Source organism: Sturnira hondurensis, unplaced genomic scaffold, assembly GCF_014824575.4.
Source record: "Sturnira hondurensis isolate 20B ecotype Veracruz unplaced genomic scaffold, ASM1482457v3 Scaffold0003090, whole genome shotgun sequence".
In the NCBI taxonomy this organism is placed as follows: Eukaryota; Metazoa; Chordata; class Mammalia; order Chiroptera; family Phyllostomidae; genus Sturnira; species Sturnira hondurensis.
This window is the reverse complement of record NW_028075721.1, coordinates 9102338-9129394: the sequence shown is the minus strand read 5'-3', so window position 1 is coordinate 9129394 and position 27057 is coordinate 9102338. Positions and strand designations below refer to the sequence as shown.

At 58.4% G+C, this 27057-nt stretch overlaps 1 protein-coding gene across 1 annotated transcript in view; it reads left to right on the top strand.

The window, feature by feature from the left end:
* CPNE2 (copine 2) overlaps positions 1–24763 on the top strand; it is a 39211-nt gene extending 14448 nt beyond the window's left edge. The window contains exons 4-16 of the mRNA XM_037041659.1: positions 1325–1399; positions 3299–3370; positions 4405–4488; positions 4776–4865; positions 5820–5918; positions 6452–6538; positions 7926–7985; positions 9542–9675; positions 10480–10534; positions 15017–15068; positions 16444–16577; positions 22766–23002; positions 24327–24763. Coding sequence (XP_036897554.1) covers positions 1325–1399; positions 3299–3370; positions 4405–4488; positions 4776–4865; positions 5820–5918; positions 6452–6538; positions 7926–7985; positions 9542–9675; positions 10480–10534; positions 15017–15068; positions 16444–16577; positions 22766–23002; positions 24327–24434 — 1287 coding nt within the window. The 3' untranslated portion in view covers positions 24435–24763. The remainder of the gene's footprint in view (positions 1–1324; positions 1400–3298; positions 3371–4404; positions 4489–4775; positions 4866–5819; positions 5919–6451; positions 6539–7925; positions 7986–9541; positions 9676–10479; positions 10535–15016; positions 15069–16443; positions 16578–22765; positions 23003–24326) is intronic.
* Positions 24764–27057: the final 2294 nt, after the last annotated feature.

Sequence of the window (27057 nt, the reverse complement as noted above, 5' to 3'; positions counted from 1 at the left end):
CCTCCCCATCTAGCTCCTTCCTTGGTGAGCTTATGGGAGTTGGAAGGTGGCAGGGCTAGGAGCCTCTGACACTGGTCCCAATCATCCTGTATGGCTGTGGGTCCTTGGACAAGCCCGAGCCCCTTCTGGGTCTCAGTTTCCCCATATTTCACTGGAGGATACTGATGACTGCCCACCCTATAAGGGATGGTGAGCGAGTAAAATGAGAAATGCTTTTCGAGGTCCTAGGGGAACCTAAAATGCCCAGGGCCTGCCAAGAGATGATGTTCAAGGAAAAAAGCAAGGGTCCAAAAGTTGTGTGAGAAATGGCATACGTCCAGGGTCCCCGCTGGCCTGCATGTCCACACCCTCCAAAGGTAACCGAGGAGAGAGCCTGAGGAGGCTGAGTGGGCAGGGGCAGGGAGCTGACAAGGGAAGGAAACCTAGCAGGATCTGACGCCAGCCGCCAGCCCGGAGCTGGCCACCCCTTCCCCGGAGGGAGGGGCAGGGCAGGAAGTGGCTTTGGCAGGGCCTAGCCAGAGCTGTGGCCCTGCTGACGAGGCCTAGGGACTGCCCCTGCGGCCAGTGACCAGGAACAAAGCTTCTGCCAAACCACAGCCCTCCTCCTCTTTCCCTCCTGCCACTGGCGTGCCCACTGGTTGAGCGTCCACACTCGAGAGGACGGGGAGCCGGGTGCGCCTCCCCAGTGGCACAGAGAAGGAAGGGAAGGGCAGGGAGAGGGCCGGCGAGAAAAACCAGCGTAGGGAGAGTGGGGACATGCTCCTGTGGGCACAAAGAAACACTGGCATTTCCCCCAAGAAACAGAGGACGGGCTGGCCCATGACGGGCTGGCTGTGGAAATGGGGGGTTCAGACGTGGTGGGAAGGCGACTTTGAGGTGTGGCCCACTCTTCCTTTCTGTGTCGTGTTGATCACTGAAGCCTGCGTGAATGTATTTCCTATGCAGATCAGTGAAAGTATGCAGGGAACTCAGAGTCCGATCCTCTCCCTCAGAGGAGGCTGGAGTCTGCGGATGGCTTTGGGGGAGGCTGTGAGGGGCCAAACTCCCCACAGCTGTCTCCAGGCTGTGAGCCCTGCAAGGGCCTTTCCCCGGGGGCAGCCAGGTCAGTGGGAGCAGGACTGCTGGGGCTGCGGCCCAGTGGCGGACCTCTCTGGGCATCGTCTCGGCAGGGCCCAGTGGGGTTAGCACAGTGGCCGTCTGCCTCCCTTGAGGATCAGGCAGGGGGAGGCTTAGCCCGCGCTTGGCGTGGAGCAGCGTGCCGTGGGTGGTGTCTCTGGAGCCTTTTTCCTCCACGCCCACCCTCACGTAGCTGCTCTTCCCTCAGATCGTCTCCAGCAAGAAGATCACTCGGCCTCTGCTGCTGATGAATGACAAGCCCGCAGGGAAGGGCTTGATTACGGTACTGCCCCCCTCCAAACCCCCGCTTCTGCCCGCTGCTCTCCCCCATCAATGGGCCCTTCCCTGGCAGATAATCATCAGCTTTGTTTGGAGTAAAAAGACCCAACTTACAACTTAGCAACAGGTCTCTTAGCAACCGGTGCCTGACTCTGCATAGGATGCTTTGGGGGCCGCCAAGCTGGGGGTACGGGGTTGTTAGTGAGCCCCAGCACCTCTTACTCCTGGGGCAGGTGCGTTCCTACGTGTCTCTGGAGGCCAGAGCCCTCCCAGTCTGCCCTTCGTGCGCTGGCCCCTGCCTGTCCTCCATGGGGGGTCTCTCAGGAGTGTTCGCCCATCAAAGCTGGCGACCGCTGCAGTACACAGTGCCGCTTCGATGCGCACTGATTGCTGAGCTGCGCAGTGATTCTTGGCGGGGCTCCGTGATTCTTGAGATGCACAGAACGCCCCTTTGCGCGGGTGAGCTCCTCGGTCCTCAGGTTCCAGGTAGGCTTAGAAACCCAGTTTTGCAGATGAGGGCACGGAAGCCCAGAGAGGAGGTGCCCTAGGGCAGTTCAGTTAGTGAGACTCTCTGTTCCATTATCCTCCTTGACAGCCTGGGTGATTCAGGGCAGTGGCCTCACTGGAGGGAGGAAGGTTCAACTTGTGTGTGTTCAAACGGTGCCCTTCCCCTGACCCGGAACTTTCCTGGCTCCTGGGGGCCTCGCAGTCAAGGCTGTGAGGGAGCCGGCAGTCCCCACCTGGCTTTCCTGCCCCAGCTGTTTTATCCCTTCATGCACATGCCCTGGGTTCAAGGCCAACTGAATTCTTAGCACACCTTGCACATACCCTAGGCCCTTAGCCACTGTTCGGCCCCCTGGAATGTCCTCTCCCAACCTGCCCCCACCTCTTGGGGTTTAGAACCTCTCCATCACCTGGCCTTCATAAGCTAGCTCTCCTCCACTTGGAAGCCAACGCAGACGGACCTCACCCAGCCTGACAGGCCATCACCCCTATCATTTCCACCTGTCCCGCTCTGGGCCTCAGTTCTTTCCTCCGTGAAATGGGTACAACAGTAGGTCTCAAACACAGGGTTGGTGCACGCGTCTCAACTGGTGGAGAGGACGGGAGACAGGCGTCCAGCGTGTCTGTGGTTCTGGGGGTCCAACAGTGTGTTCAGTCAGGCCAGCCTAGAGCCGTGGGGGAGGGGAAGCCCTAGCCAAGAGGGGACCCAGCCCACTGTGCTTACGTGGGCCAGAAGGCCTTCCTTCCCCACCACTCTTTGAGGACAAGGAGAGAGAAAGGCCAGAAGAGGGCAGATGGCGGTCCCAGGGAGACCCAGCTGGTCTATCACTGGCTGGCTGGAGCCAGGGGGCTGTGTGGCCAATGGGGAAGACATGGAGGACAGATGACATGGAGGACAGTGTAAGCTGATGAGACAGCAGAGAAAGGAAGTTCAGGTGGCTTCTGCTTCTGCCCTGGGGCCTCGGTTTCCCTAGCTGCACAGTGAAGTTGCTGGAATTCCTGATACCTTGGTGTTTGGAGGTGACTGTGCTCTCCGGGTCAGCAGTGGGGGCCTGCGAAGCCTGTGAGGCTGTTCCCTGGCCCAGAACCTCTCCCCAGGGCTCAGGACCACCCCTCACGTCTAGTCCCTGCTTTATTTCCTCTCCCCCCTTCTCTTGAGCCACGTAGGGTCACTTCTTGATTGCTCATATCCAGATGGTTACCCCATTTTTCAGAAGATGGAAACTGAAGTTTGGGGAAGATGAGAGACCTTCAAGGTCACCTGGCACTATCCCTTCCCTCCCTAGTCCCTCCCAGCCCTGGAGAATGGACTGCCAGGCCCCTGTGCCCACTCAGCCTAGCAGGGGCCAGGGGGATCTAAAGGGCAGGTCCGACCTCTCCCATTCCTCTGCCCCCACAGGTTGCTGCCCAGGAGCTGTCCGACAACCGGGTCATCACGCTGAGTCTGGCAGGCAGGAAGTTGGACAAGAAGGTAAGTGGGCAGAAGAGGGGGTTCTCTTCCAGGAAGCACTGTCCCTCCCCGACTCAGGGTTGTGTGGCCCAACCTTGGAACTTCTGGCCCCCACCCCTGTCCTCACCCCACACCAAGGACAAGCCCATAGCACAGGGCTGTCCCAGCCACTCCAATGTAGAATCTTTTCATCACTGAGATAGTGAGTTTCCCATCACTTAGAAGTATTCAAGACATGGCTCCTTGTCAAGACCCACTCCTTGGGACTCCCTGTCTCACTTCGTGTAAATGCAGTAACCTGCGGGGCTGTGTCACAGCCCCAGGCCTCCTGACCTCGCCCCTTTTGCTGTCCCCACCCTCGATTCCACCTCAGCCAAATCAGCCTCCTTCTCGTCCCAGGATTGCACCAGGCACCCTCCTGCCTCAGGACCTTTGCACATGCTGTTCCCTCAGCCTGCAGTGTTCTTTTCCCTGATTTCCTGCTCCTCCTGCTTTGCTTGTCCCCTTAATACTAATTACTGCCCTGTATACATTACTTATTTACTTACTTATTCTCTGTCTCTTCATTTAATTAGACTCTTTAGTTAGAGTGTCACTGTTTTTAAACTCAAAGAAACAGATTTTTAAAGGACATCATATCCCTTTTATAAGGTGCTTAGGAGAATTGCCATTTTTTTTCAGATTTCCACCAAAATAAGTTAGGGTCCCCCTGTCCTGCTGGAGGCCTCCCCCTGCCCCAGGCACAGTCACCTTTTTGAAGTCCTGCCTGGTCTAAGGTGCTGGCACTGTGCTCCTGCAAGCTCCAGGCCTCAGGGTCTCAGGGTACAAGCTGCAATAACCCCAGTAACCCCAGGCTGGGGAAGTTTCTCGGTGGGTGGCGGGGAGCTGCTCCCAGCTGCTCACTGAGCCCCACATCAGCTGAGGGAGAGGGGCAAGGCTGGCTCTTCCCATTGTTCCCACCCTGAAATGGGGTTGGGGAGGCCGTGGACCACACCTCCGGCCCATCTGAGTCTGGTGTTGTGCCTCCCTCACCTCCACCCTCCTGCTCCCCCTAGGACCTCTTCGGGAAGTCAGACCCGTTTCTCGAGTTTTATAAGCCAGGACATGACGGCAAGTGGATGCTGGTCCACAGGACTGAGGTGGGTGTGCAGGGGGCCTGGGGGTCTGTAAGCCGGTTGTTTGGCAGTGGAGCCACCCCCAGCGGCTCAGGATGGGTCTGTGCGGTCACAGCCACAGAGAGAAACGTGTGATGGTGCCTAAAGGACCCATTCCCCCTGCCACAGGGACGTGTGCGTCCGTCCTCAGAAGTGGGGCTGTGGGTCTCTCCATCTTGCCACTCCCTGCCCCCACTGGGCTCACCTGACCCCAGCGCACCGCGTCACTGCCCCGGGGCCTGAGCTCTCCCATGCCCCTCACTGTCCTGCAGGTGATCAAGTACACGCTGGATCCTGTGTGGAAACCGTTCACTGTGCCATTGGTGTCCCTGTGTGATGGGGACATGGAGAAGCCCATCCAGGTGAGGGGGCCTTGGGGGCACTGCTCCTCACCCTGCCAGTTCAGCCTTCCCATCCACTCTGGGCTCCCGATGGGGGTGGTCCTAGCAAAACTCTTAATTTTTATTAAGGCAGAAAGGGACCCCATCCGGGGGAGTGTAGGAGACCGGGACCCTCATCCCCAGTCTGCCTGACCGCCTGAGTAGCCCGGGCAGGGAGGCCAGCTTCGTGAGCCCCTTCCGAAACGCAGAGTGGCCGTCCGGTCTCCCCGAGGCCCGTGGTGCTGCTGGGCAGGATGATGGATGTGGAAACCCCGGGAAAGACTGAGTGTCATTGTGCTGGAGATGAAGATTTCTCACCTCCAGATGCCCTCAGTCCTCAGGGGCGTGTCTGGTAGCAGATGGGGTCGGGTGAGGCAACTAGGCCAGGCCGGGACCCCCAGACAGGGTGCCAGGAAACCTGTGGACAGTTCTGTGTCCCCTGCTGCCACTGCGAGACTTTGGGCAAGTGCTTCCCTCTTAGGGCTTCAGTCTACCTGTCAGCAGATACAGGAATCCCTGCCTTCCTCCTACAAGTGTCAGCAGCTAAGTTAGAACATGGAGCTAGGGTTTTTTTTCGTACCCATCTTAGGGAAACAAGTCTAGGGAGAGCTCCAGGCCATGGCCCATGAAGCCCAGGGGGCCACTACGCATGACAGATAAGGAGCCGAATGACTGTGTGAGAGGAGTTGAGCTTCCTGCACCCGAGGGTATGGCCTCCATTGTTGGGTGGCACACTTTCCAGCAATCATGGAAGGCTTCCTGCAGGAGGTGGTTCAGGAGCTAACAGCATTATCCCCGGGCCAGTGAGGCAGGTGCTGGGGGAAGACAGAGGCGGCACCACCAGAAGCAGATGGGAGGTTTGCTCAGAGAGCTGAGGGGCTGGAGAGCTCCTCTTTGGGGGACAGCTCTAGGGTGACCTGACTGGCCCCACCCCAGGTCATGTGCTACGATTATGACAACGATGGGGGCCATGACTTCATTGGCGAGTTCCAGACCTCGGTGTCACAGATGTGTGAGGCTCAGGATGGTGTCCCGGTAAGATTGGCGCACGTGTGTAACCCCAAGACCTCAGCAGGGGACAGGGAAGGGGCACAGGCAGATTGGGCTCAAATTTCATTTCTCCGAATTTGTGAACTTGGGTGGGATATCCAGTCTCTCTGGGCCTCAGTTGCCCCAGCTGTCAAATGTAGGTGGAGGAGTATAGTGGGAATTAAATGAGATGATACAGGTAAAGATGATACATAGTGAGCACTCAGGAGTGTCCATGCAACTCACCCCGAGACACCATGCCCCAGGTGACAGTTCTGGGTTCATGAGTGGATATGATATGGGTGTGTTGTCTCGGGGTCAGGGATAGATGCAGCTTCTCCTATACCTCGGAGAGCCTCAGTTTGGTGTGAGCCCGGGTAGCAGGACCCGTTTCTGGGTGTAGACATCCATCCAGGAGGGCTTCCTGGAGGAGGCATGCTGCCCCTAGTGAATGCTATGGAGAGGATTCTGGAGTCCAGGGGAGCACCAGTCCTCGTGCAGACCCTGAGGTGAGCTTCTCTTCCTCCCGTGTTGCCCAGCTGGAGTTCGAGTGCATCAACCCCAAGAAGCAGAGGAAGAAGAAGAACTATAAAAACTCGGGCATTATTATCCTACGATCCTGTAAGGTGAGCCAGTGGGGAGCGGGCGAGGCACAGGGCAGGGCAAGCAAGGCCTGGGTTCCAGTCCTGGTTTTGCCAATCCTGGCCCTGGCTCTGTGGCCTCAGCGCGTCCCCTGTGTGGGCCTCAGTGTCCTCGTCTGTAGAATGAAATGAGGCTGTTAGTGAGGGTTCGTCTCATATCACGCCCCCGCGTGGAGGTCATGGAGGACACGAGATGACCTTCCAGAGCCCCTGGTAGTGGGAAGGTAACTGTAGGGAGTTGCTGCTTCCTGTACCGGCAGCTTGCCCATGATATGTTTGGCACCCAAGGGGCAAAGGGTGTCGGGCCAGGGCACCTTGTCTTCTGTCAGTGACGTCAGTGAGGGCTCAGGTAACTGTGACTCCCATGGTATAGCTGGGGTCCCTGAGGCTCAGGAAGGCGATGAAGTTCACTCCAGCAACGGCTGGGCTGAGGTCAGGGGCCAGGCACGCTGGCTGTCCGGTAGCCAGGTGTCTTTTGGGGTTGGAGAGTGTTAAAGAGGACACGCCAGGCCACGACTACCAGAGGCCTGACAGTTCTGTGTGAGCCCCCAGCTGGAGGGCCCCAGCCCCCGCCCCTTGTCCTCCTCTGGGGGCAGTGCCGTTGAGCCCGGGTTTACAAGGACGTTCACGGGGGAGGTCACAACACAGAAATGCTGTGTGACAGTCAGGCTGTCGGCTTGCAGCATCATGGTTTGGGGTCCCTGTTTCTGAAACTTCTGTCACTCACACCACGCCCCCTTTCATGATCTTCGGCGCCTGTCATTTTACGTTTTTGTTACCAGCTCCACTTCCTCCCCGTCATTTTTGTTTATTTTGTACTTAAATGCACTTACGTTGAAAGGGACCCTTATAATTGTCCCAGAAGTGGAAGGCCAGCATCCTTTGTCAAAAGGAGGCAAAGAGCAGCAAAACAAGGTTTAGCAGTTTTATTAATTTATAGGGGAAGGCCTGGGGCCGGTGGTGGAGGCCTTCCTCTGTAAGGTGGAGGTTGGCGAGAGCTGGAGAGGCCCGTAGCCAGAATAAGGACTTGAGACTCCTGTGGTCGATTGGTAGGTCCCTGGGTCCTGGGACCCTCCTGCCATCATCACACATCTGTCTGTATCTGCGGGGTCAGGGGGCAGGGGGCAGGGGGCGGGTCCCACCCACGGGAACCCATGCTCTGAGCGTTTTGTTTTAGAGAGGCTGGGGTTTTGTTTTTATCAGATCTGATTCTGTCATCTGCCTTTTTTGGTCTCTTTGACCCTGCGAAGGTTTCAGGGTGCAGAGCAACAGCACCCCAATGGTCCTCCATGGAAAGCGTGCCCAAGTGGGGGGCTGGCCCTCAGGGACAGGGCGGGGCCCCACTGACTCCCGCTCCCTTGCTTCCTTGCAGATAAACCGGGACTACTCCTTCCTGGACTACATCCTGGGAGGCTGCCAGCTCCTGTTCACCGTAAGGCGCCCCCCGCCCCCACCCAGTGAGGATCCTTCGGAGGGTTTGGGCTGGGCTGGAGCTGGAGGGAGGGTGTGTCTGGCAGGGGCGGTGGGGCTCAGCTGCCCAGCACAGGGTTCACTGGCTACAGGCCTTCGGAAGGAAAAAGCCAGCTTCCTCCTCGCTGGCCGCGGGTCGGCCTGCCTCACCTGCTCCCCGACTTCTTGCTCACTTGTCTCCTTCCACACCAATCCGCACTGTTCCCCCCCCCAACCAAACTCCGCTCTGTCTCAGGCCTGGGCATTTGCTCTTCCTTCTGCCTAGAACACTCTTCCCTGGAAACTTCTGGTGGCTGCCGCCCTGCCATCCTGTGGGCCAGGCCATGGAGGTTGCCTTGTCAGAGAGGTCTTTCCCAGTGCCTCCCGTTCTCCTTTCACCTCTCCGATTTGATTATTTTTGGAGCAGTTGCCACTCTGAAATCACCCCATTTGTCCCCCCTTCGGGCTGTGAGAGCCCTAAGGGTGGGCTCTGTTCTGTGCGGCTCCGACCTCAGCATGCCCCACAGTGCGCACACAGAACAGACCTCAGTGAGTACGGCCGGAAGGAGGACTTGTTCCTCTGCTGGTGGCCTGGCGCGTGCGCCTGGCAGACTTCTGTCCCAGTCACCTCGTCTTCTGTTCCTCACCCCAAGGGAAGCCTCAGGCCCAGGGGGAGAGCCTGCTGGGGTCCCACGTTCTGCCACCTTCCCACCTTGCCCATGGCTCCCTGGTGCCAGCCACCTCTAGACCCACGAGGACTGGCACTCAGCTGCAGGACTCTATGCGGCGGGGGCTTAGCCCTGCTGACCCCTGATGCACAGGTCACCACTGCCCTGCTCTCCCTCAGAGAGGCTGAGTCGTCCTGTCCCCCTGCTCGCACGCATTCATTCAGCAAAGGGATCACCTCCTGTGTGCCGGACTCTAGGCTCACAGACTCCTCTGCAGGGCTCCCTCGAAGACTATGCCACACCACCCTGGCCTCGGAGAGCTGACCCCACAGCCACTGAGCGGTGAGGGGGCCTCTCTCCCCCTGGCCTCCTGACCCTGTCCTGCTGGACGTTTTGCCCATCTCTGCAGGCGGAGAGCGGGGAGAGCTGGCTCCCTGGCCACTGGCAGCCCCAGGCTCGCAGGCCCCTTAGTGGTTGGAGGGATGAGGAGGAGGTGGCTCCGGTGGGGCCAGGGTGTCTGGGAAGGCAGCATCTGAATCAGGCCTAAAGGACGGAGGAGAGTCCCCTAGGGAGACAGATGGCCTGTCTGCTCTTAGGTAGAAGGGACCTCGTGAATAAAGGCCTGGCAATGGGAACAGATGAGTGTGGATGGGGACGGTGAGTGGGGAAGGGAATTTGGGGCTGTAAGCTGGCTCTGTATCCCATGTGGGTAACAGACTTCTGCTCAGGCCACTTCGAGCCCCGGGGGGCATTGGAGCCAGAGGGCTGATGCCGTCCCAGCAGCCTCGCATTCACCGTAAGGCGAGGTAAGGGAGGGTGCTGAGGTCTCTGGCCACACCTGGTGGTCTTTCTCTGCCCCTCCACCCTGCAGGTTGGGATAGACTTCACAGCCTCCAATGGGAATCCCCTCGACCCCTCCTCTTTGCACTATATCAACCCCATGGGCACCAACGAGTACCTGTCGGCCATCTGGGCTGTTGGGCAGATCATTCAGGACTACGACAGGTGAGCCAGGGAGAGGCTCCGAAGGTCAGATCGGGCTCCGACCGATGTGGTGTCTGCTTTAGGATGCTTCTACGTGAGCGGGGAAGATGGGGAAGAGACCCCTGGAGTTTCAAGAGACCAATTCATGTATGAGGCAGCAGCAAAGAGAGGGACCCTGGGGAATCAAGGAAACCCACAGAAAGAGGGGCTGTTTGAATTGGGCCTCAGAGGATGAATAGGAGTTTGCCACAGGGCACAGAGTGAGAGGTATTTTGAGATGGGGTGCACGGTATTGAAGTTGGAGTGTCAAGGTGCCCTGTGTGTTTGGGGACGGCAAGTGGCCGGTGGCCAGGGCTGGGAGAATAGGATAGGAGGGAGGGCAGGTAGAAAGAGATGGGACTGGGCTCCAGGGCTGGATGGTGAAGGGCCTTGAATGCCAACCAGCTTAGGAGAATTTTTCCCAGCCATAAAAGGAAACTTGAGCCAGCCAGTATATGTCACCCCCATCATGACTGGTTTGGTGGCTGCATGAGGTCCCAGTTTGGGAAGGATCTAGAAGCTGGACCCAGACCCGCTGGTCAGAAGCTCTGTGTCTGCCACAAGTGTAGGTGGGCTCAAGGCACACCAGGTGCCCAGAGGAGGGTTTGGGGACAGGAGGGCATTTGAACAGAGCTTTCCTGGAGGTGGGTTTTTTCCTTTCTGTCCTTGGGGGTGTGCAAGGCAGAGGGGCCAGCCCTGGGTAGGGAGCTTGGGAAAGGTGAGCGTGGGTGGCTGGATGCCCCCGTCCAGTTGTCTCACAATGGCTTTTCTCCTCTCTCTTATTAGTGATAAGATGTTTCCAGCTTTAGGGTTCGGGGCCCAGTTACCCCCAGACTGGAAGGTGAGTGAAGCCAGACTGTTTCCTCTTGGCCAGGATGGGCTTTGTGTGCGTATCTCTCCAAAATCTGCTTTGGGAAGGTCTGGTGCTGGGGCCCAGTTGCCCCGCCTTCTCTGAGTTTCTCCCAAACCCACACATTCCTCAGCCCGAACCCCATGCCGACACGGGAGCTGTAACACAGAGCAGGACTTGGCTACCGGTTCCAGCCCCTGGTACCCATGTCAGGTGGGGAAGGCAAGGAGGATACCAGGCTTAGCAAATAAAAATACAGGACACCCACTGACTTTCAGATGAACACTTTTTTTTTTAAGATTTTATTTATTTATCTTTAGAGGGGAAGAGAAGGAGAGAAGTATCAATGTATGGTTGCCTCTCATGAGTCCCCTGCTGGGAACTGGCCTGCAACCCAGGCATGTGCCCTGACTGGGAATCGAACCGCAATCGTGTGGTTTGCAGTCCCGCGCTCAGTCCACTGAGCTGCACCAGCCAGGGCCAGATGAACACATTTTTAAAGATAAGTAAGTCCTAAGTATTGCCTGGGATATACTTATACTAAAATACCCACTGTCCATCTGAAATTCAAATTTAACTGGGTATCTGTATTCTGTCTGGCAACCCTAAACACAACAGGCAGGGTCATCAGGGCTGAGATGGGGCAGCATGGGCCAGAGGAGGGCCCCAGCCCAGCCTGGGGGTATCAGGGAAGGCTTCCTGGAGGAGGCATGGTGTAAGCCAACCGGGGAAGGGAAAGTAGGAAATTCGCAGAGTGACTGGGGATGGCGATGGGGCAGGGAGTGTGGTAGAGAGAACAGGTTGCGCAAAGTCCGGGAGGCAGAGGAAGCTGGGCCAGTTGGAGAAACAGAAGGATGGTGGGCGAAATGGACTCTCGTGGAAAATGGGCAGGACGGGAAGATCCTAGAGGGGTAGAGGCAAGCCCCGTAGGGCCTGAAATGCACATTCAAGAGCAATGGAGACCACTGCACAGTCCTCTTGGAGAGTTAGAATTCAGCTAGTATTTTTGAAGGCCCACCCTGGCTGCCGAGTAGGGGCTGGCTGGGGTTGGGGTTGGCAGGATGGAGGGATGGAGAGCAGTTTACAGTCGAAAGGACAGAGGTTCAGGTGACCTGCCCAAGGTCGTGTTGACAGTGGGGGCCTTGGTTTTAGCTCACAGATAGACTCTGGGGTTTATTCTCAGAATTGGCTGCTTCTCCCATGAGAAGCCTGGCAGAGCGGGCACAGGGGCCCCTCACCCTGCACGTCTGTCTCAGCCAGCGCCCCCTCTTGTCTGCGTTGCTGTGCCGCATGCCATTTCCAGAGTGAGCATTTCCTTCCCAGCCTCCCCAGGGAGGATGAGTTTCAACCTAGAATTTCCGAGTGGCCGTGGGACCTACTGGCCATCGTGTGGTAGGGGGCAGGGTCCTGCAGGACCAAAATGGTGCCACAGGGAGAGGGGGCAGGGAGGGCTGGTGCTGGCAGGCCCAGCAGGGGCCCGTTGCTAGGACACCAGCCAGCTTTCAAAGAACTCTGGTTCAGCGAGATGTGCTCTTGCGCAAAAGCCTCCTTGGAAATGCCACAGGGCAACAACTCTGGGGGGACCGGGGCTTGGCCAGGCTGGAGTGCCCGGCGGCGGTGCCTGGAGGGATGCAGGAACCAGGCTAGGAGAGGATAGATAAGTCGGTGCCACCTCCCATGCCTGGCCTGATCCCACCCCTCCCAGCCCCTCTCAGCCCCTCCTGGCCTCTTATTCTAACTCACCTTGCTCCAACCATGGCAACTATCTTTCCTTCATTCCCACCCTAGGGCCTTTGCATGTGGCCTTCCTCCAGCTTGTTGCTCACTTTCACTCACTTCCCACACTGCTTCTCAGGGAGGCATCACCCCCTCCACCCCACCCCTGGGCCTCACAGGGGACCCTCCTCCCTGTGAGGCCCAGGGAGGGGGCACCGTCCTCACAGAACTCTGGTCACCTCGGTGTGTGGGGGTTGGCTTGTTTATTGGCTTCTTCTGAGACAGTGCACAGGGAGGCCACCTGGCTTCCTTCTCGCCACGTCCCTTGTTCCTTGGCATGTGCTTGGTGCGCATGTCTGTTCACAGTGAATTTGGGGCCCAGTGGCCTGGGCAACCAGAGGTGTTGGTTTTCTGAGGGTGGGAAGCTGGAAGGAGCTAGAAGGACCCTGGGACCAGCTGCCTGCCCCTGGGGCCTCAGTTCAGCCCTGCCTGGGCTGTGGCCGAGGGACACAGAAACTGTGTCCCCGAGGGGATGGCATGAGGGCGTGGCCTTCAGAATGAGCCTGACTTAAGTCGGATGAAGAGAGAGACAGCAGCCAGAGGAAGGACTGGGGTGGAGAAGAACACAGGTTATGACTCTCCCCACTTTACAGATGGGGAAACTGAGGCTTATGGGGGACAGTCCCTCTGAGGCCAGCTTCCTCGGAGTCACCTTCTAGTGTCCTGCCCCTGCCAGGACCATGGGGAGCAATGCCTTAAGTAACTCACTGAGCAGGGGCCAGGCAGGGCCAGGTCGGGTGAGTGGGGACCACTGAGTGTCACAGGCCGTGCAGGGAGCCCTGCAAAGACCTGCAGCCGGCCACTCCCCAAGGGCCCCCAATTGGCTTGGGGTGGCCTCCAGGAAGCTGTTCTGTTTAGTGGCATTTTCCAGGCAAACCAGGGCCACGAGCACAAGACGGGGCTGTCCACAGGCAGCGTGGACACTGTCTGTCCCCCAGATACGCTCCTGGCTCTGCTGTGGGTCACCCATGGGACCAAGGCATTCCTTAGCCTTCTCTGACCCTCAGTTTTACCACCTGTGAAATGGGGCTGCTGGAGTAAGTAACCAGAGAGGCCACGGGCTGGAGGGTGGCCCCCTACAGCCCCATGCACTTGAGCCCAGGCCAGACCCTCCCCAAAGAGGGGAGAGCAGCCGGGAATGAAGAGGCTGGGTGGCCAGGAAGGGAAAATAATAACCCATCCCTATTGGGAGCGGGGCTTTTCCCTTGGTCTCTAGAATCTCCTAAAATCTGATTTTGCAGGAAATGATTGGCCCACAGGAGGCCTGTTTCCCTGACAACCATTTTCCTCTCTCAACCCCCTCTGTACAAGCCCCCTCTAAATCTCCACAGAGGCTCATGATGTTGCCATGGCAACGAGGACCTCCGGCCCCTACACCTGGACCCCAGGCCTCTACACCTGGAGCCCAGACTGGGGACAGGGTGAAGGGTGCCCCTGGGCAGGGTCAGGGCCCAAGATAGGCATCAGGGGACTGGCTCCATGCCAGGCACTTAGGGCTGAAGGAACAAAGAACAGAACCGCCCAGTCCCTAGTATAGGGAGGGTGTCTTCTCCTCGGGCCAGCTGCCACCCACAGTGCAGCACTAGGGTGAACTCCCCGAGCCCAGTCCCTACCCTCTTGGCCCAGGAGGGATCCCCAAGGTCCGGGGTCCAACCCTGTCGTGATGCATGAGGGACCTGGGTCCCTGACCCATTCTCCTGCGTGGGCTTGGCACCTGGGGGCCCCTCTCTGGGCCTCCGCTTGTTTATTTGTGGGATGGGGTCACTGGCCTCCCAGCACCTCAGGAGCGGTGCCTCAGAGCTAAAGCTCTGTCTGGGACTGTTGGCACCCAGACTAAAGCTGTTCCGTGGCCTGGGCCTCTCCACCCTCCTGAGTTAAAACCCTTGGGGGCAGGAACACCTTCTGAGGGTAGTGGATTCACTGAACATGAGCTCAGGAGGCAGCCTGACCTCGGTTCTACTCCCAGCTCTGCCCTTTGGTAAATGTGAGACAGTGAGAACACTCTAGTACGTTCTGTGTCTCAGTTTCATCATCTAAAAAATGGGGTAATAATAGGCCTTCCCCCATTGGCTGTTGTGAGGAAGGAGTGAGGACATGCTTGCAAAGCATGGACAGGAGGCGTGGCCTGTGGCAAAGGGGCTGAGTGGGGAGTTTGGCTGTGGGTGGGGGGAGGGAGAGTAAGGAGGTCCCCCAGCTGAGTTCTGGCCTCTCCTGAGGCCTCAGGTTCTGTACTATCCCAGTCCCTCCTGCAGCCCTAAAAGGAGGCTAGTTATTGGTCCCTGTGGGTTCCCGGACTGTCCTGGGTCCGGTGATGTCCAGGATTGTACAGGTCAGCCTTTGATGAAGGGAACTCCAGTACAGCCCCGACCACAGTGAGAGTTGGTGACCAAGGGGCATCTCTGACCCACTCAGGGACTCTCGAAGTGGGGCAAGGAGCCACAGGCAGCCCTGATCCTGCAGGACAGAGTGGGCTGATGTGGAAGGCTCTTGGTTGGTTCTCTGTGTGTGGGTCAGACCCAGCAGTGGAGGTGAAAGTGGATGTGGGGGTCTCCATAGCCCTGACCTTGCGGGGGGAGGGGGTGTGTGTGAGTAAAGAGCCAGGTGCCCCCAGTGGGAGCCTGGGCCTGGCAGGTGGGTGGCCTGGGAGCAGGTTTGGGGCCAGGAGGCTGCCAGCTGAGCATTTTCTCTGCATTTCAGGTCTCCCACGAATTTGCCATCAACTTCAACCCCACCAACCCCTTCTGCTCAGGTGAGTGTTGAGCATACCTGCACCCGCCCTGGGTTTGCACCAGACCAGCGCCCTGGGTGGAGGGAGAGAAGAGTACAGGTTTCTTACCTTTCTCCTCTCCCCTCCTCCTCACGCTTTCTCAGCACGACAGCTGGGGGAAGGGTTGGAGGTTAGAGTCAGGTGGTCCTGCATTCCGGGCTAGCTGCCGCCCTTTCCTGGCTGTGTGACCTTGGGGAGATCACTGCACCTCTCTGAGCCTTTGCCTTCTTGCCTGCCCTGGGGAAGTGTGACGCCTGCTTAGCTCACATCACTGGGGTCAGGTGAGAATTAAGAGAAGCGTTGCCAGGAAGCCCTGCGTAGACCGGGAGGAGGCAAGGGTGGAAAATGGCACACCTGCCTTTCACTTCTGCCCGCTCTGCGGGGAGGGCCCTGCCTCGCCCACTCTGCCTTTGAGAGCTGTGGCATCCAAGGGTTGAGGGTGCTTAGGGGAGAGGAGGCGGAAAGGGCGGGCCATGGGCGTGGTCTTTGCTTCCCACCCCCCACCCCACCCCCGAAAAAGCTTTGGAGGATTTCGGAGCCCCCGAGAGTCCGTTAAGAAAGTGCTGGAAGAGGAAAGGGGGCTGCAGGTGGGTGTGGAACAGGGTCGTCCCTGCCTCCATGGAACCTTTCAGCGGAGGTTTGGGCTTGGGCGAGCCGTCCACCTTCCGCAGGGACCCTCAAAGCGGGGCCTGGTTTGTACTTGGAAGGGAAATGCCATCCAGGCTCCGACGATGCACTTGGGGACGATGCTGTGACTCAGAAACCATCTGTTGGCAAGAAATGTGACCCTGCACGCCTGCTGGGGAAACCATGCTGGGTTTGGAGCAGGTCTCCAGAGATGTTTGTCCAAGTTCACATTAGTCAACCTGATTTCCGGCCAGCGGCCTTCTGGAGAGGACCACGGGGCCGGTGGATATTCTTAGGCTCAGAATGGTGGCTGTTTACAGAGCACCTACTGTGTGCAGGGGCTGTGCCAGCGTCTCAGTCCCCCTAACAAGCCTGAGCAGAAGCCATCGCGTGTCCAGACTGGACTCCAGGTGGCTTCCCAAGGCCCTTTTCCAAGCCCGCTGGACCCCTTCCAGCCACCTGCCCAAAGGTAGACTGTCAGACCTGTGAATAGACAAGGAAACAGGCACAGCAAGATTAAATGTGCCGCAGGTCCCACTGCTAAGAAGTTGAAAGGCAGGATTTGAACTCAAGTCTGTCTGACTCTGTATTCAGGGCTCTTCACCACCCTGGCTCTGCTCTGTGAGAGCTTCTGGCAGGTGCGTTTGGGGTGAGCCTGAAATGACACTTGTTGGCAGTGGGCGCGGGTCCGGGAGGACCGGGCTGATCTCGACTCTTGTCTCCGAGGCAGGCGTGGATGGCATCGCCCAGGCATACTCGGCTTGCTTGCCCCACATCCGCTTCTACGGTCCCACCAACTTCTCTCCCATCATCAACCACGTGGCCCGGTTTGCAGCCCAGGCCACGCAGCAGCCCACAGCCACGGTGAGTAGGCGGCCACCAGTGTGGACCTGCAGGACGGGGTGGCACTGACTGGGCCCTCCCTGCCTGTCACAAGGGAGAGCCAGACTGAAGCGCATCCCCCACCCACCCCCATGGGGCTGGCTAGCTGGCTCTTCTGCCTTCCTTTGTTTTAAAATCCCAGATGCCTCTCTGTGGCTCAGTCTACCTGCAGGTATGATAGGGGGGTTGCACCAAGCTCAGCTTGATTAGTCCCGGCCTGTTGGAGCATAGAGCCGAGGGAGAGTCAGCAGTTCCGTTCGTGCCTGGTAGGAAATGGGCCTGCGACCTGTGGGAGGTGCCTCCCCGGGGCAGAGGGTGCACGTGGAAGCCAGGAGGCCGGTCCCCACAGTTCTAATGCTGACCCTCTGAGCCCCTAGTTCCAGTAGCGCAGCCCCTGCCTCACGCTGAGGAACTGTCTGGCCGGCCAGGTGTTCAGTGATGTGGCTGTGGCTGTGGCTGGAGCCTGGCCTGGCCTGCGGCTGCCAGGGCTGCTGCGTGCATCTGGAACATTCGGCAAGCAGCCACGTCCTGGGCATCTGCAGCCCTGGTGCTCTCCCACCCTCCAGCCCCAGGCCTGATGCTAGTGTTAGGGGTCACTGAAGGGCCACCATGCCCCCCACACCAACCACCAGTACCCGCCCTGACTCTGCAATAGGAGTCTCCCCAAGGGAAGGGGGTCTGGTTCCATTGGGACCGCCCACAGGAGGCTGGCACCTCTACTTGGTCTCTAGAGAGGTGGACGTTGGCAGGTGGCAGCGAAGACAGAACGGGGGAGATTATGAGAGAGGACACCAGGGCCGGCCTGGGGAGGGCAGGACAGCAGGACATGGTCTGGTCGTTGGGAGGCAGCAGTGGGCCTGTGGGGAAGGGGACCCTGGGGCCAGCTCCCAGCGTTTGAATCCTGCCCTTACCCCTTCCTCACTGTGTGATGTGGGGAAGTCATTTAACCTCTCTGAGCTTCAGCTGTATCATGTGTACAGACAAAATACTAACATATCTCCTTCCCGGGGGTGGTGTTGAGAAGCAAGTTCCGGAAGAGGTCCACCCAGCAGAGGTCAGGGATGGGCAGGAGGGAAGTCGGTGGGTGAGGGTCAGCTGTGGTGAAAGGCGGTCCTGGTCCTTCCTGCTTCGGGGACATGATCTGCTCTAGTCCCTGCCCTGTGGTGGCAGCTGAGGGCCTGGGACAAGCCCCCTCCCAGCTTGGAACCTGTTTCCTTCATGCAAGGGCAGAAGGGAACCCCCCCAGGGGTGCCGTGAGCATCTGGGGCAGCCTGAATGGGACACAGTCTGAGAAAGGCCAGGGAGTGGCTTTTTATAAAATTCCTGGGGGTTTGGCTGGAATTGTTAAGACACCTACAACCGGCCAGGCCAGTGTCCCTCCCAGTCTGTTATTGCCTGAGCCAGCTTTCAAAGCAATGGAAAAAAAGACCTGCATTCTTGGGTGAAAAACAGAAGGCAGGAGCAGGAATGAAGCCAGTGTCTCTCCTGGGCCCTTTGGCCTGGCAGGACTGGGCGGAAGACAGCGTCCTGGGGAGACACGGGCCCCACCTGCTGGATCCTTGGTGTGCAGGGGGCCCAGGCCCTGGGCAAGCCCAGGAAAGAGTCTTTGTGTTCTGGGGGACTACTGAGGGTCCCCAGAGGGAAGACTGGCTGTGACCCTGTCTCTGAGCAAGTCCGAATCCTGACCAGTCCTAATCCTCTCGACACCCCAGCCATGTCATCGAGATCTGGTCCTCCCAACCTGGGGAGACAGCTTCCTCCTGTCATTCCTCCCGCAGTTTGGGCCACCTCCCAGCATCAGGAGTGGGACCAGGGAGTCTCTGTTGTCCCCACTTACATGATGTCCAAGAACAGATACTGCCAGGTCTCTGCCTCCTGCCTGTACTCTGTCCTACGTCTCACCTTGCACTAAGTGTGGAGGAGGTGGGCTGTCTGGTGGTTCAACCCCCAGCTCTGGACCCCATAAACCTGGTTCAAACCCCAGCTCCGCCACGGCATGGCTGTGTGACCCACGGCAGGTTGCTTAAGCTCTCTGAACATGTTTCTTCACCCAAATAGTACAGGCGATGGAACAATTTGCCTAAGAGAACCACGGTGAGGGTTCAACCACATGTGGGCAGCCGCATCTTCTGGGGACCCCTCTTGGGCCAGCACTTGGTGATGTTGAGTACATTCAGGCCCAAGGCAAAAGAAAACGATCAGTGGATTAGATTGGTGGATTAACGGATGCTTTTATGCAGCCGCTCTGGCGTGGCCTCACCCTCCCGGTCCCAGACATATGCCCATGCATGCACGCCCACGGGCAGGAAACAGACAGCAGGTGGTAGGAAGCATCTCTCTAGGCAGGGCTCTACTCTCCATTCATTCACACACCACATCTTTCCTGAGAATATTTCCGTGCGGCACTGGGGTGGGGGTAGTCTGTGATGTGCAGGATGAGGCCTCGGTCCTCCCAGAACCTGCAGTCTAGTGGGGGAGCCGGGCCAGGAAGCAGCAGCTGGGGTGCGATTAAAACTGTGATGACAGAAGTCCAGCATCATAAAGGTGGCCCCTCACCCAGACGGACGGCCCGGGGAGGGCTTCTTGGAAAAGGGATGGCCAAGCTGAGCCTCAGAGGATGCTTCAGAGTCGGCCTTGCAAAGGCTGGGTGTGTGCGCGTGCATGTGTGAACATGTGTGCATGCATGTGTGAACATGTGTGCGTGCATGTGTGGATCGTCCCAGGCAGAGGAAACAGCATCTGCAAAGGCCTGGAGGCATGGCGTGTGGCCTAAGTGAAGGAAAGAGCGTGGTGTGAGAGGGCTGAGCTGAGGGTAGGCGAGGCTGAAAGGCGAGCCAGCTCCCAGAGGGCCGTGGGAGCTAGTGAGGAATCTGGATGTTCTGAGGGCAGGGGAACCACTGAAGGGCACTGGGAGGTTCTTGGGGGGCCAGGGGGTTCCTATCATGGGGCCTTCATCTTCCCCTCTGCTCTGGCCCATAAAAGTCAGGCCTTCTTGTCATGGCCCATTCCCGGCTGGCCCTCTAGGTGTCTGAAGTTCCAGTAGAGGGGAAGCTAGGAAGCAGCCGGGACCCTGGGGATCTGCCTTCAGCTCCTGCTCCCAGGGTCTTCAGCAACCGACTTCTCAGAAATGAGCCAGGGAGTGAGTGCAGCCTCCTCGGACTCTGCCTGGGACTGTTTTGGTCAAGTCAGTTTCTTAGAAGTCAAATCACAACATTAAGTGGATTAGTGGCTATTTAGAGTTTCAGAAAGCTGAAGAAGCTCTGGTCCAGGCAAAAGGTGCAAGGTGATCCTTGAAATGTGTTGAGTTTGGGTTTGGGGTTTGACCTGCTAGAGATGCGTTATGTTTCCGGAGCACAGACGGGGTGCCAGGCCCCAGCGATGGAGAAGAGGGTGCAAGGGGCTATGCTGAGGGGCGCTCAGGGCGGGGGCTGCGGGGAGAGGACTGTCCCCAGGAAGAGCCCTCCCCACGGGCAGTCTGGCAGTGGAAGCAAAGCTCAGCACTGGGGAGAGCCTTCGTCTGCTTGGGGTGGATGGGGCCGAGATGCTCAGGTGGGTTGTGGAGCTGTGGCGGTGGGGGGGGTGGGGGGGATGCTAGGCAGAAGGAAGTAAACCAGGAAGGGCTCACGTGGAGGTGGGAAATCTTGGGGCAGCGTACAGGACTGTCCCTGGGGCAGCTGGGCCCTGTCCCACCTCCTCCTGCCCGATTCTGCCCTTCATCCTCCCCTTCCACAGCCCCCTCCCAGGTCCCTTCCCAACTGTCTGGGGGTGGGGCTGTGGACCTCAGGGGCTCCTGGACAACCCCGGCTCTGCACCACAATAGGCCAGGAGCCCAGGACTTGTCAGCTGCACGTCCATTGCCAAGACTGATGACGCCGAACTGAAGCCAAACACATGAGTGTGGGCATCACGGCTAGCTGGTTGGCACACAGGAGCGAGGGTTCAAGTCCAGTGCCATGGGCTGCTATCCTGGACATTCTGGACTCCCAACACTGGGGTGCTGGGTGAGAGGGTGCAGGCCTCACTACAGGAGAGACAGCTGCCACAGAGGAGGACATTGAGGAGAGAGCACCAACTCTGGAGTCAGCTAGGCTTGCTTTAGAATCAAGACTGAGCTATCCCGGCTGGGAGGCCTGAAGTTAAGTCACGTACCCAGGCTCAGCCCATCTCATCTCTAAAAGAATCACAGGGTGAGGGTGACAAGGAGGGCCTGTGTGGTCACTGTGTGTCAACAGGGACTTCGTCACCCTGTTAGTTGGTGCCCACGGTCCCGCAGCAACCTGGGCCTTGTCTGCACCCACTGCCCTGGGAAGAAGGCTCCAGGGTTCTGAGCAGGGCCCAGGCCTGAGCACTGCAGTGCGGAGGTGTGGCTGATGGAATGGGGGGAGTCAAGAGGGCCTGGGGTGGTGGAGCAGGGAGACCATCTGGGCTGGGAGGGGCTTGGAGGCCAGTCCCACCCATTCTCTTCCTCATTGCCAGGCCTCTCAGTGCCTTCCTTCCTGCCAGCCTGGGTGCTCTGGAATATTTCTGGGGCAATGGAAGCACCCCACTTGGGGAAGGAGTGCTGGGACGCTGGTGAGCCATGCGGGGACGAGGGCCTTGAGTCCCGGTCAACCCCAGGGATGGGGGGCTGGCAGCAACAGCCCTCCACTGCAGGGATTCAGGCTGCCATCTCCATAGCAACAGGTATCCCCAGCCAAGGGATTGATCTCTTAAAGGCACAGTGCAGGCGCCAGTCTACTGCTGCAAGGACGGGGTTATGATCATGGGGTCCATGCCTCCGCGTGACTCACCCCCTCCTTCCTTCCACAGTTTGTGCTTGGGGGACAAGCAGGAGAGCCAGGCACCCTCGGAGGCTGGATTTGTATCCTCTGTAGGTCCCTCAGGGAGCAAATGGGTGAGAAGGTAGCCAAATGCTGGTGTGGGGGCTGCCTTGGGCCTGCCCTCCATGACCTTGACTGGTCTGGGCCCCCATTTCCTCTCCTGAAAACCAGAAGAGTCAGAGGAGAAGGCGAAAGTTCTATACAGGGAATATTGGGGGCAGAAGCGCTTTGCTAATCATGGACAGGGGGACCAAGTTCACCCCAAAAGGGGCCAGAGGGTACTGAGGACAGAACTGAGCTCCACCTCAGCCAGCCTGGAGCCCCAGGGCCTCTGCCCACAGGTCACAGGTCGCATGGTGAGCGATCCTGAACTCCACTCACCCCAACCTTCGAAGTCCAGACTATAGCCACCTATTACCCATGCTAATTTTTCAGTATTTTTTTTACTTAAGTAATTTGATACAGAAACTTTATAACCCACTGTAAGTGAATCATTATCCCTTGCCATGGAGAGTAACAATAAAAGTAAACATGTAAGAAACCGCACGATGGTACTCAGGTCCAGCTGCAGAGCATCGTCCCTGAAGCCCTGAGCTTCCCATATTCTCTCTGAGCTGATAACGAGGCCAGCGAACGGCCCAGGCAGCACAGACACACGGGCACAGACCGAGGCTGCCGCCTAGGCACAGCATGTAGAATAAAGGCCACTGCAAAACACCCCCTTCCCACAGTGACTCGGTGCTGTGTCATCTGCCGTGTGACCCACGTCTGCTTCCCTGAGTCCCACAGCCCCAGCAGCACTGGCTGCGATGACCTGCTGAGTCCCCGAGAGGTGTCTCAGTGCCGCTGGGCTTGAGAGATGCGCCGAGGCACAGGCTCCCGAGTGCAGGCGGACAGAGGGCCTCCTCTGTCCAGGGGCCCAGCCAGCATGGTCTGCCTCACCGGTCACCAGCCGGCCTGCTAGGAATGCAGCTATCCTTTAGCCAATGAGCCGCTGCCACCGGGCAGGCATGTTCTCTTTGGGGTGTTCAGGGGACACGCTGCTGCCACTTTGCAGATGAAGGTCAGAGACCCACAGTGCAGCGACTGGCAGAGCCAGGTCTTACATCTCAGGCTCTCGACACACAGGGCGAGAGGGCCAGGGCAGTTTCTACCCCGGCTGAGGCCAGGTCAGGGTGCACCCAGGGTCCAGGGTGCTGTGGGAGATGGCTGGGATTTGGCTACAGCTGGGGAAGGAGTCACTTTCCTCCCAGGGTCAGAGGGCTCTAAGGAGGATTTGCAAGAGGAGCAAGGGGGTAGTGGGGCCAGGGGCCTCAGGGCCCTGCTGACTGCCTGCTGACCTCCCTGCAGCAATATTTCATCCTCCTCATCATCACGGACGGCGTCATCAGTGACATGGAGGAGACGCGGCATGCCGTGGTGCAGGCTTCCAAGCTGCCCATGTCCATCATCATCGTGGGGGTGGGCAATGCCGACTTCGCTGCCATGGAGTTCCTGGACGGGGACAGCCGCGTGCTGCGCTCCCACACTGGGGAGGAGGCGGCCCGAGACATCGTGCAGTTCGTGCCCTTTCGAGAGTTCCGCAACGTGAGTGTGGCCCGGGCGGGGGAGATGACCTTACAGGACCCCGAGAGCCATGATAATAACCAAGGGCGGAGGTCTTGGGACTGTCCGAGGTCCTGGGCTCCTCTGCCCTCAGCTGCATTGACTGCGTGCTGCCCGACGGCCTTTGCTGTGCCCAGGGCCCTGCCAGGCCCTGTCCCAGACCAGGCCACGTGACAGGGTGAGCACTTGCTCCAGCAAGCGGATGGGACACAGAGGCGGTGCCCAATCCAGACAGGGGCTCCAGGCAGGGAGGGCCAGCCCTCTAGCTGACCAGAAGTCAGGTTATCTGTCAGGCCAAGGTTTTGGGGGGCAGGGGGTGACAGCAGAGGCCTAGAGGCGAGACAGGCTTTCCTCATATCACATCTCACCCAGCCTCCTCACTCCACGGGTGGAAAGCCAGGACTGTCCTAGGATGGCCTCCTCTCCCTAAGGGCCTCTGCAGGGAGGACTGGCTCCTGCCGGTGACTCTGTTCCTATGTGCAGGGGACCCCGAGTCTGCTCAAAAGAGGCTGTGGCTGGCTGGCTTCCTGGTTGCTCCCCTGGTGGCCCATGAAGAGTCCCGGAGGGAGCACAGCCTCTCAGGTGCCAACCCTGTATTGTGATCCCGGGGCCTTCTCTTTGACCAGAGGCACCCTGTGTGGCCTTGGACAAGTCCTTGACCTCTTTGGGCCCCAGTTCTCTCAGCCATGAGGGCCCCTCCAGGTACTCTAGCTCAGCAAGTCCCAGCAAGAACTGACAACTGTTTTGTAGCCAGTGGCCCTCACACCTCCGCCCAGTCCCCTCTGGTTTGCCTGAGATGGTTCAGCCCCTTCCCCTGGAGCAGTAGCTGAGGCCAAATGCGGGGCACGGACCACCCTTCATTCCTGCTGACATTGACCAAGCACCTCCCCACGCCTGGCCTGTGCTGGGCGTTCGGCAGCGAACCAGACAGTCACGGCTTGTTTACACGGCTAGTTTACACCCGCCGAGAAGGTGCTTGGGAGATGTCTGCCAGATGAGTGGGCTGTGCAGCTTGCCTCCCAACGGCTCTTGTCCCGGAAAGCCCCCCCACAAATCCTTCCTAAAATGTTACTCTTGGGCATCCCAAGTGCTCACAGTAATGGTTACACTTAGCCTAAAGGACGGCGCTGCTAACGGTGGCTTTCGGACCTGGACAGGGATGGTGTGTGTGTGGGGGGGATCAGTTTCAGACAGACACTGTTCTCCAGGGACACGTCCGGGAGCAGCTCTCTGGGAATGGTGCCCCTCCCAACTTCTGCTCAGTAACCTGCTCTCTCCTCTCTAAACCCCACCCTCCACCCTGCAGGCAGCAAAAGAGACCTTGGCCAAAGCTGTGCTGGCGGAGCTGCCCCATCAAGTTGTGCAGTATTTCAAGCATAAAAGCCTGCCCCCCTCCCACTCGGAGCCCGCCTGAGCGCCAGCCCCCCGCAGCAGCAGCAGCAGCATGCCGGCGGGCCCTCCCCCTCCCCCAGGAACCCGTGTGCTCACCCTGCTTCCTTATGGGTGGCTTTTTTTTTTTTTTTTGAATGATCCACATGTTTATTTTTTACAATCGGACCTCCACCCCCAAGTTCCCCAGCCCAGCTGGGCTTCCTTTGTTGGCGTTGACTCACGATGCTTCCAGGCCAAACTGGCTCCCTCCCCTCCCGTCCCCGCCACTCTTAATCATTGAATGTACTTTGTATAATTTTCGTGGAATAATTATTGTTATTAAAGAGAATAAAATTTTTACAATCGTAACTAGCTGCCGACTCTGAGAGGAGCGTGTCTCTCTCTGGTGCACCCCGTGTCCTAGCCCGCGCCTAATTCCTGCTCTGTTTCCAGTGCCGTGACCGTGTTCTATTTTTATACTCAAGGTAATAAAGGGTCTCAGACATCCGTGTCAGCTCCTTCCTCAGCTGGGACCCCGTGGGCTCACGAGCTGGGACATGAACATGAAAGCCCCTCCCCCCAGCAAGCCTGTGAGGCGGGTGCCATCCCTTGGGGACCTGCATTGCACACACACAGTAACCGTCCTGTTAAACTGACACAGACCCAGGCACAGTGAGCACACGGGCCTGCTAAGTACTCGAGAGTGAACAGAACGCACAGGCCCCAGCGGTGACTGTGGGTTTTCTGGCCTCTGCCATCCCCACGCACTGGCCCAGCCGATACCACCTGGTCGCCGCCCCTCTTCCTCTTGGTCCTCGCTCTGTCCCTTGTGCTCCGATCCCCCTCACGCACACACAGCCGTCGCTGCCACCTGGGGTCTGCCCTGGGGTCTGCCGTGCGTGCAGGCTCTCTGCCCTAACAAGGCTGCTCCATCCCTGCTGACAGCAGCCACTGGTTTCTGCTGTGTGTCCCTCTGGGCCCAGGCCCAGCTCCGTGAAACCAGCCAAGAGACCAGTTTCCGAAGCCCCTCTCAGTTCCCTCCTTCGTTCATCCTAACCTCTTTCCCTCCTTTACCCTAACCCCCCAACCCCCGCCTGCAGGAGCTCCAGGCAGCCCCTTCGCCACAGGCTTGTGTAGAACCAGTAACACCTGACACTTGTATTAAGCACTGTTTCCCACTCCGTGTTCAAGTGCTTCACAGGCATAATCTTGATGAACCCTCCCACAGCCCATCGATGACCACTGCGGAGATGCGGAAACAAGCAGAGAAGCTGATCGAATCTGCTAGAGGCAGGCTTCAGAGCCCACTCTGGTCCTATTGCATCGAACGTCTTCCCTCAACCCTGTGTCCTCTGCTCAAGCTGGTGAGTGTGTTCTTCCTCTCTGCCGAAACTGGGAAGTCACTCACCTTGACCTCTTCTCCCAGGTAATTCTCACTAGCTGGACAGTGCACCAGGCAGATTCCTACCTATGGGAGCCTGGTAACCTCAAGAGCCAGTGTTTATCTGGTGGAAGTGAGTAAGGGGTATCTTTTTTTTCACCTTAAGTTTTCAATGCATCTGCTGAGTCTGTACCAACCGAAAGTCAGCTGAAATACCCTTTAGGGACACCTTCACTTCTGAGAGGGCTGCAGGCCTGCCTGGAGCCCTGCTTCCTCAAGGCCTGCTGGGAAATCACACAGAGGCCTCCTTTTTGTTTTTCCGGAGGGGCTTGGGATGACAGCTGAGCCATATACCCACAGCTAGGCATCCGAGCCAAGGAACCGTGTGTGCCTGAGCAATTAACATTTAGCCGAGAGGGAAGCGCACAGAACAAGCTGGTGGTTGGAGCTCTGACGACCAGAGCTGACCCTCCTCCTGTGGGTGTTGTAGCTGCGACCCAGGAGAGCCAGCAGGACGGAGAAACCCGCCCTCTGTCACCGCTAACGGAAGCTCTGGACACCCAGCCCAGATGGGGGTTGGGGCGGGGGCGACACCAACAGTATTGATGAGGGTGGCTACTGCTCCCTGGGCTCCGTGCGCCAGTCCCACGGCCAGGGCTGACCTCGATTCTCGTTCACCCTCACTGGGAAGTTGGTGTCACTGCTCTCACTGACCCAGGAGGAAAGAGGCCCAGAATGGTTCAGGACCTTGCTCAAGCGACCCAGCGCGTAAACGTCTGGCTCCAGGCTCACAGCCACTACGGTTACCCACGGAGGTGGGACCAGGCCGGTTCCCAGGGAAAAGCAGGGGAAACATCTTCAACAAATGAAGCTTCTCTCTTGGGTGGAAAAGAGGCAGCCAGAAGGGTAGAACCTTTGAGGTGGACAGTGAAGAAAGTGCACGGGACAAGCCTGAGTCACTCCTAGTTAGAAGCTCGACTTTCAGTCCAGAATGCTCCTGAGAGGCTCGGGCCCCCTCCCCACCCGTCCCTGAACTGGAAGAGCCAGCTGTCTGTCCTCCCGGCCGCCGGGGCAGCGCACATAAACGGGGTCACCGGCCACCTCATCGGGTTTAGTCACATCAGCATCCCCGCTCACATAATAGATGGAAGTGGATGCTCTGAATTTCATGTTCCCCTTTGTCCCCACCAAGGTGGGTGACACACCCAAGGTCGATGGCTATCAGGAGGCGGTCAGGAGCACACGTGTGACGCCAACTACAGTCCGCATGGAGCCACAACAGGAC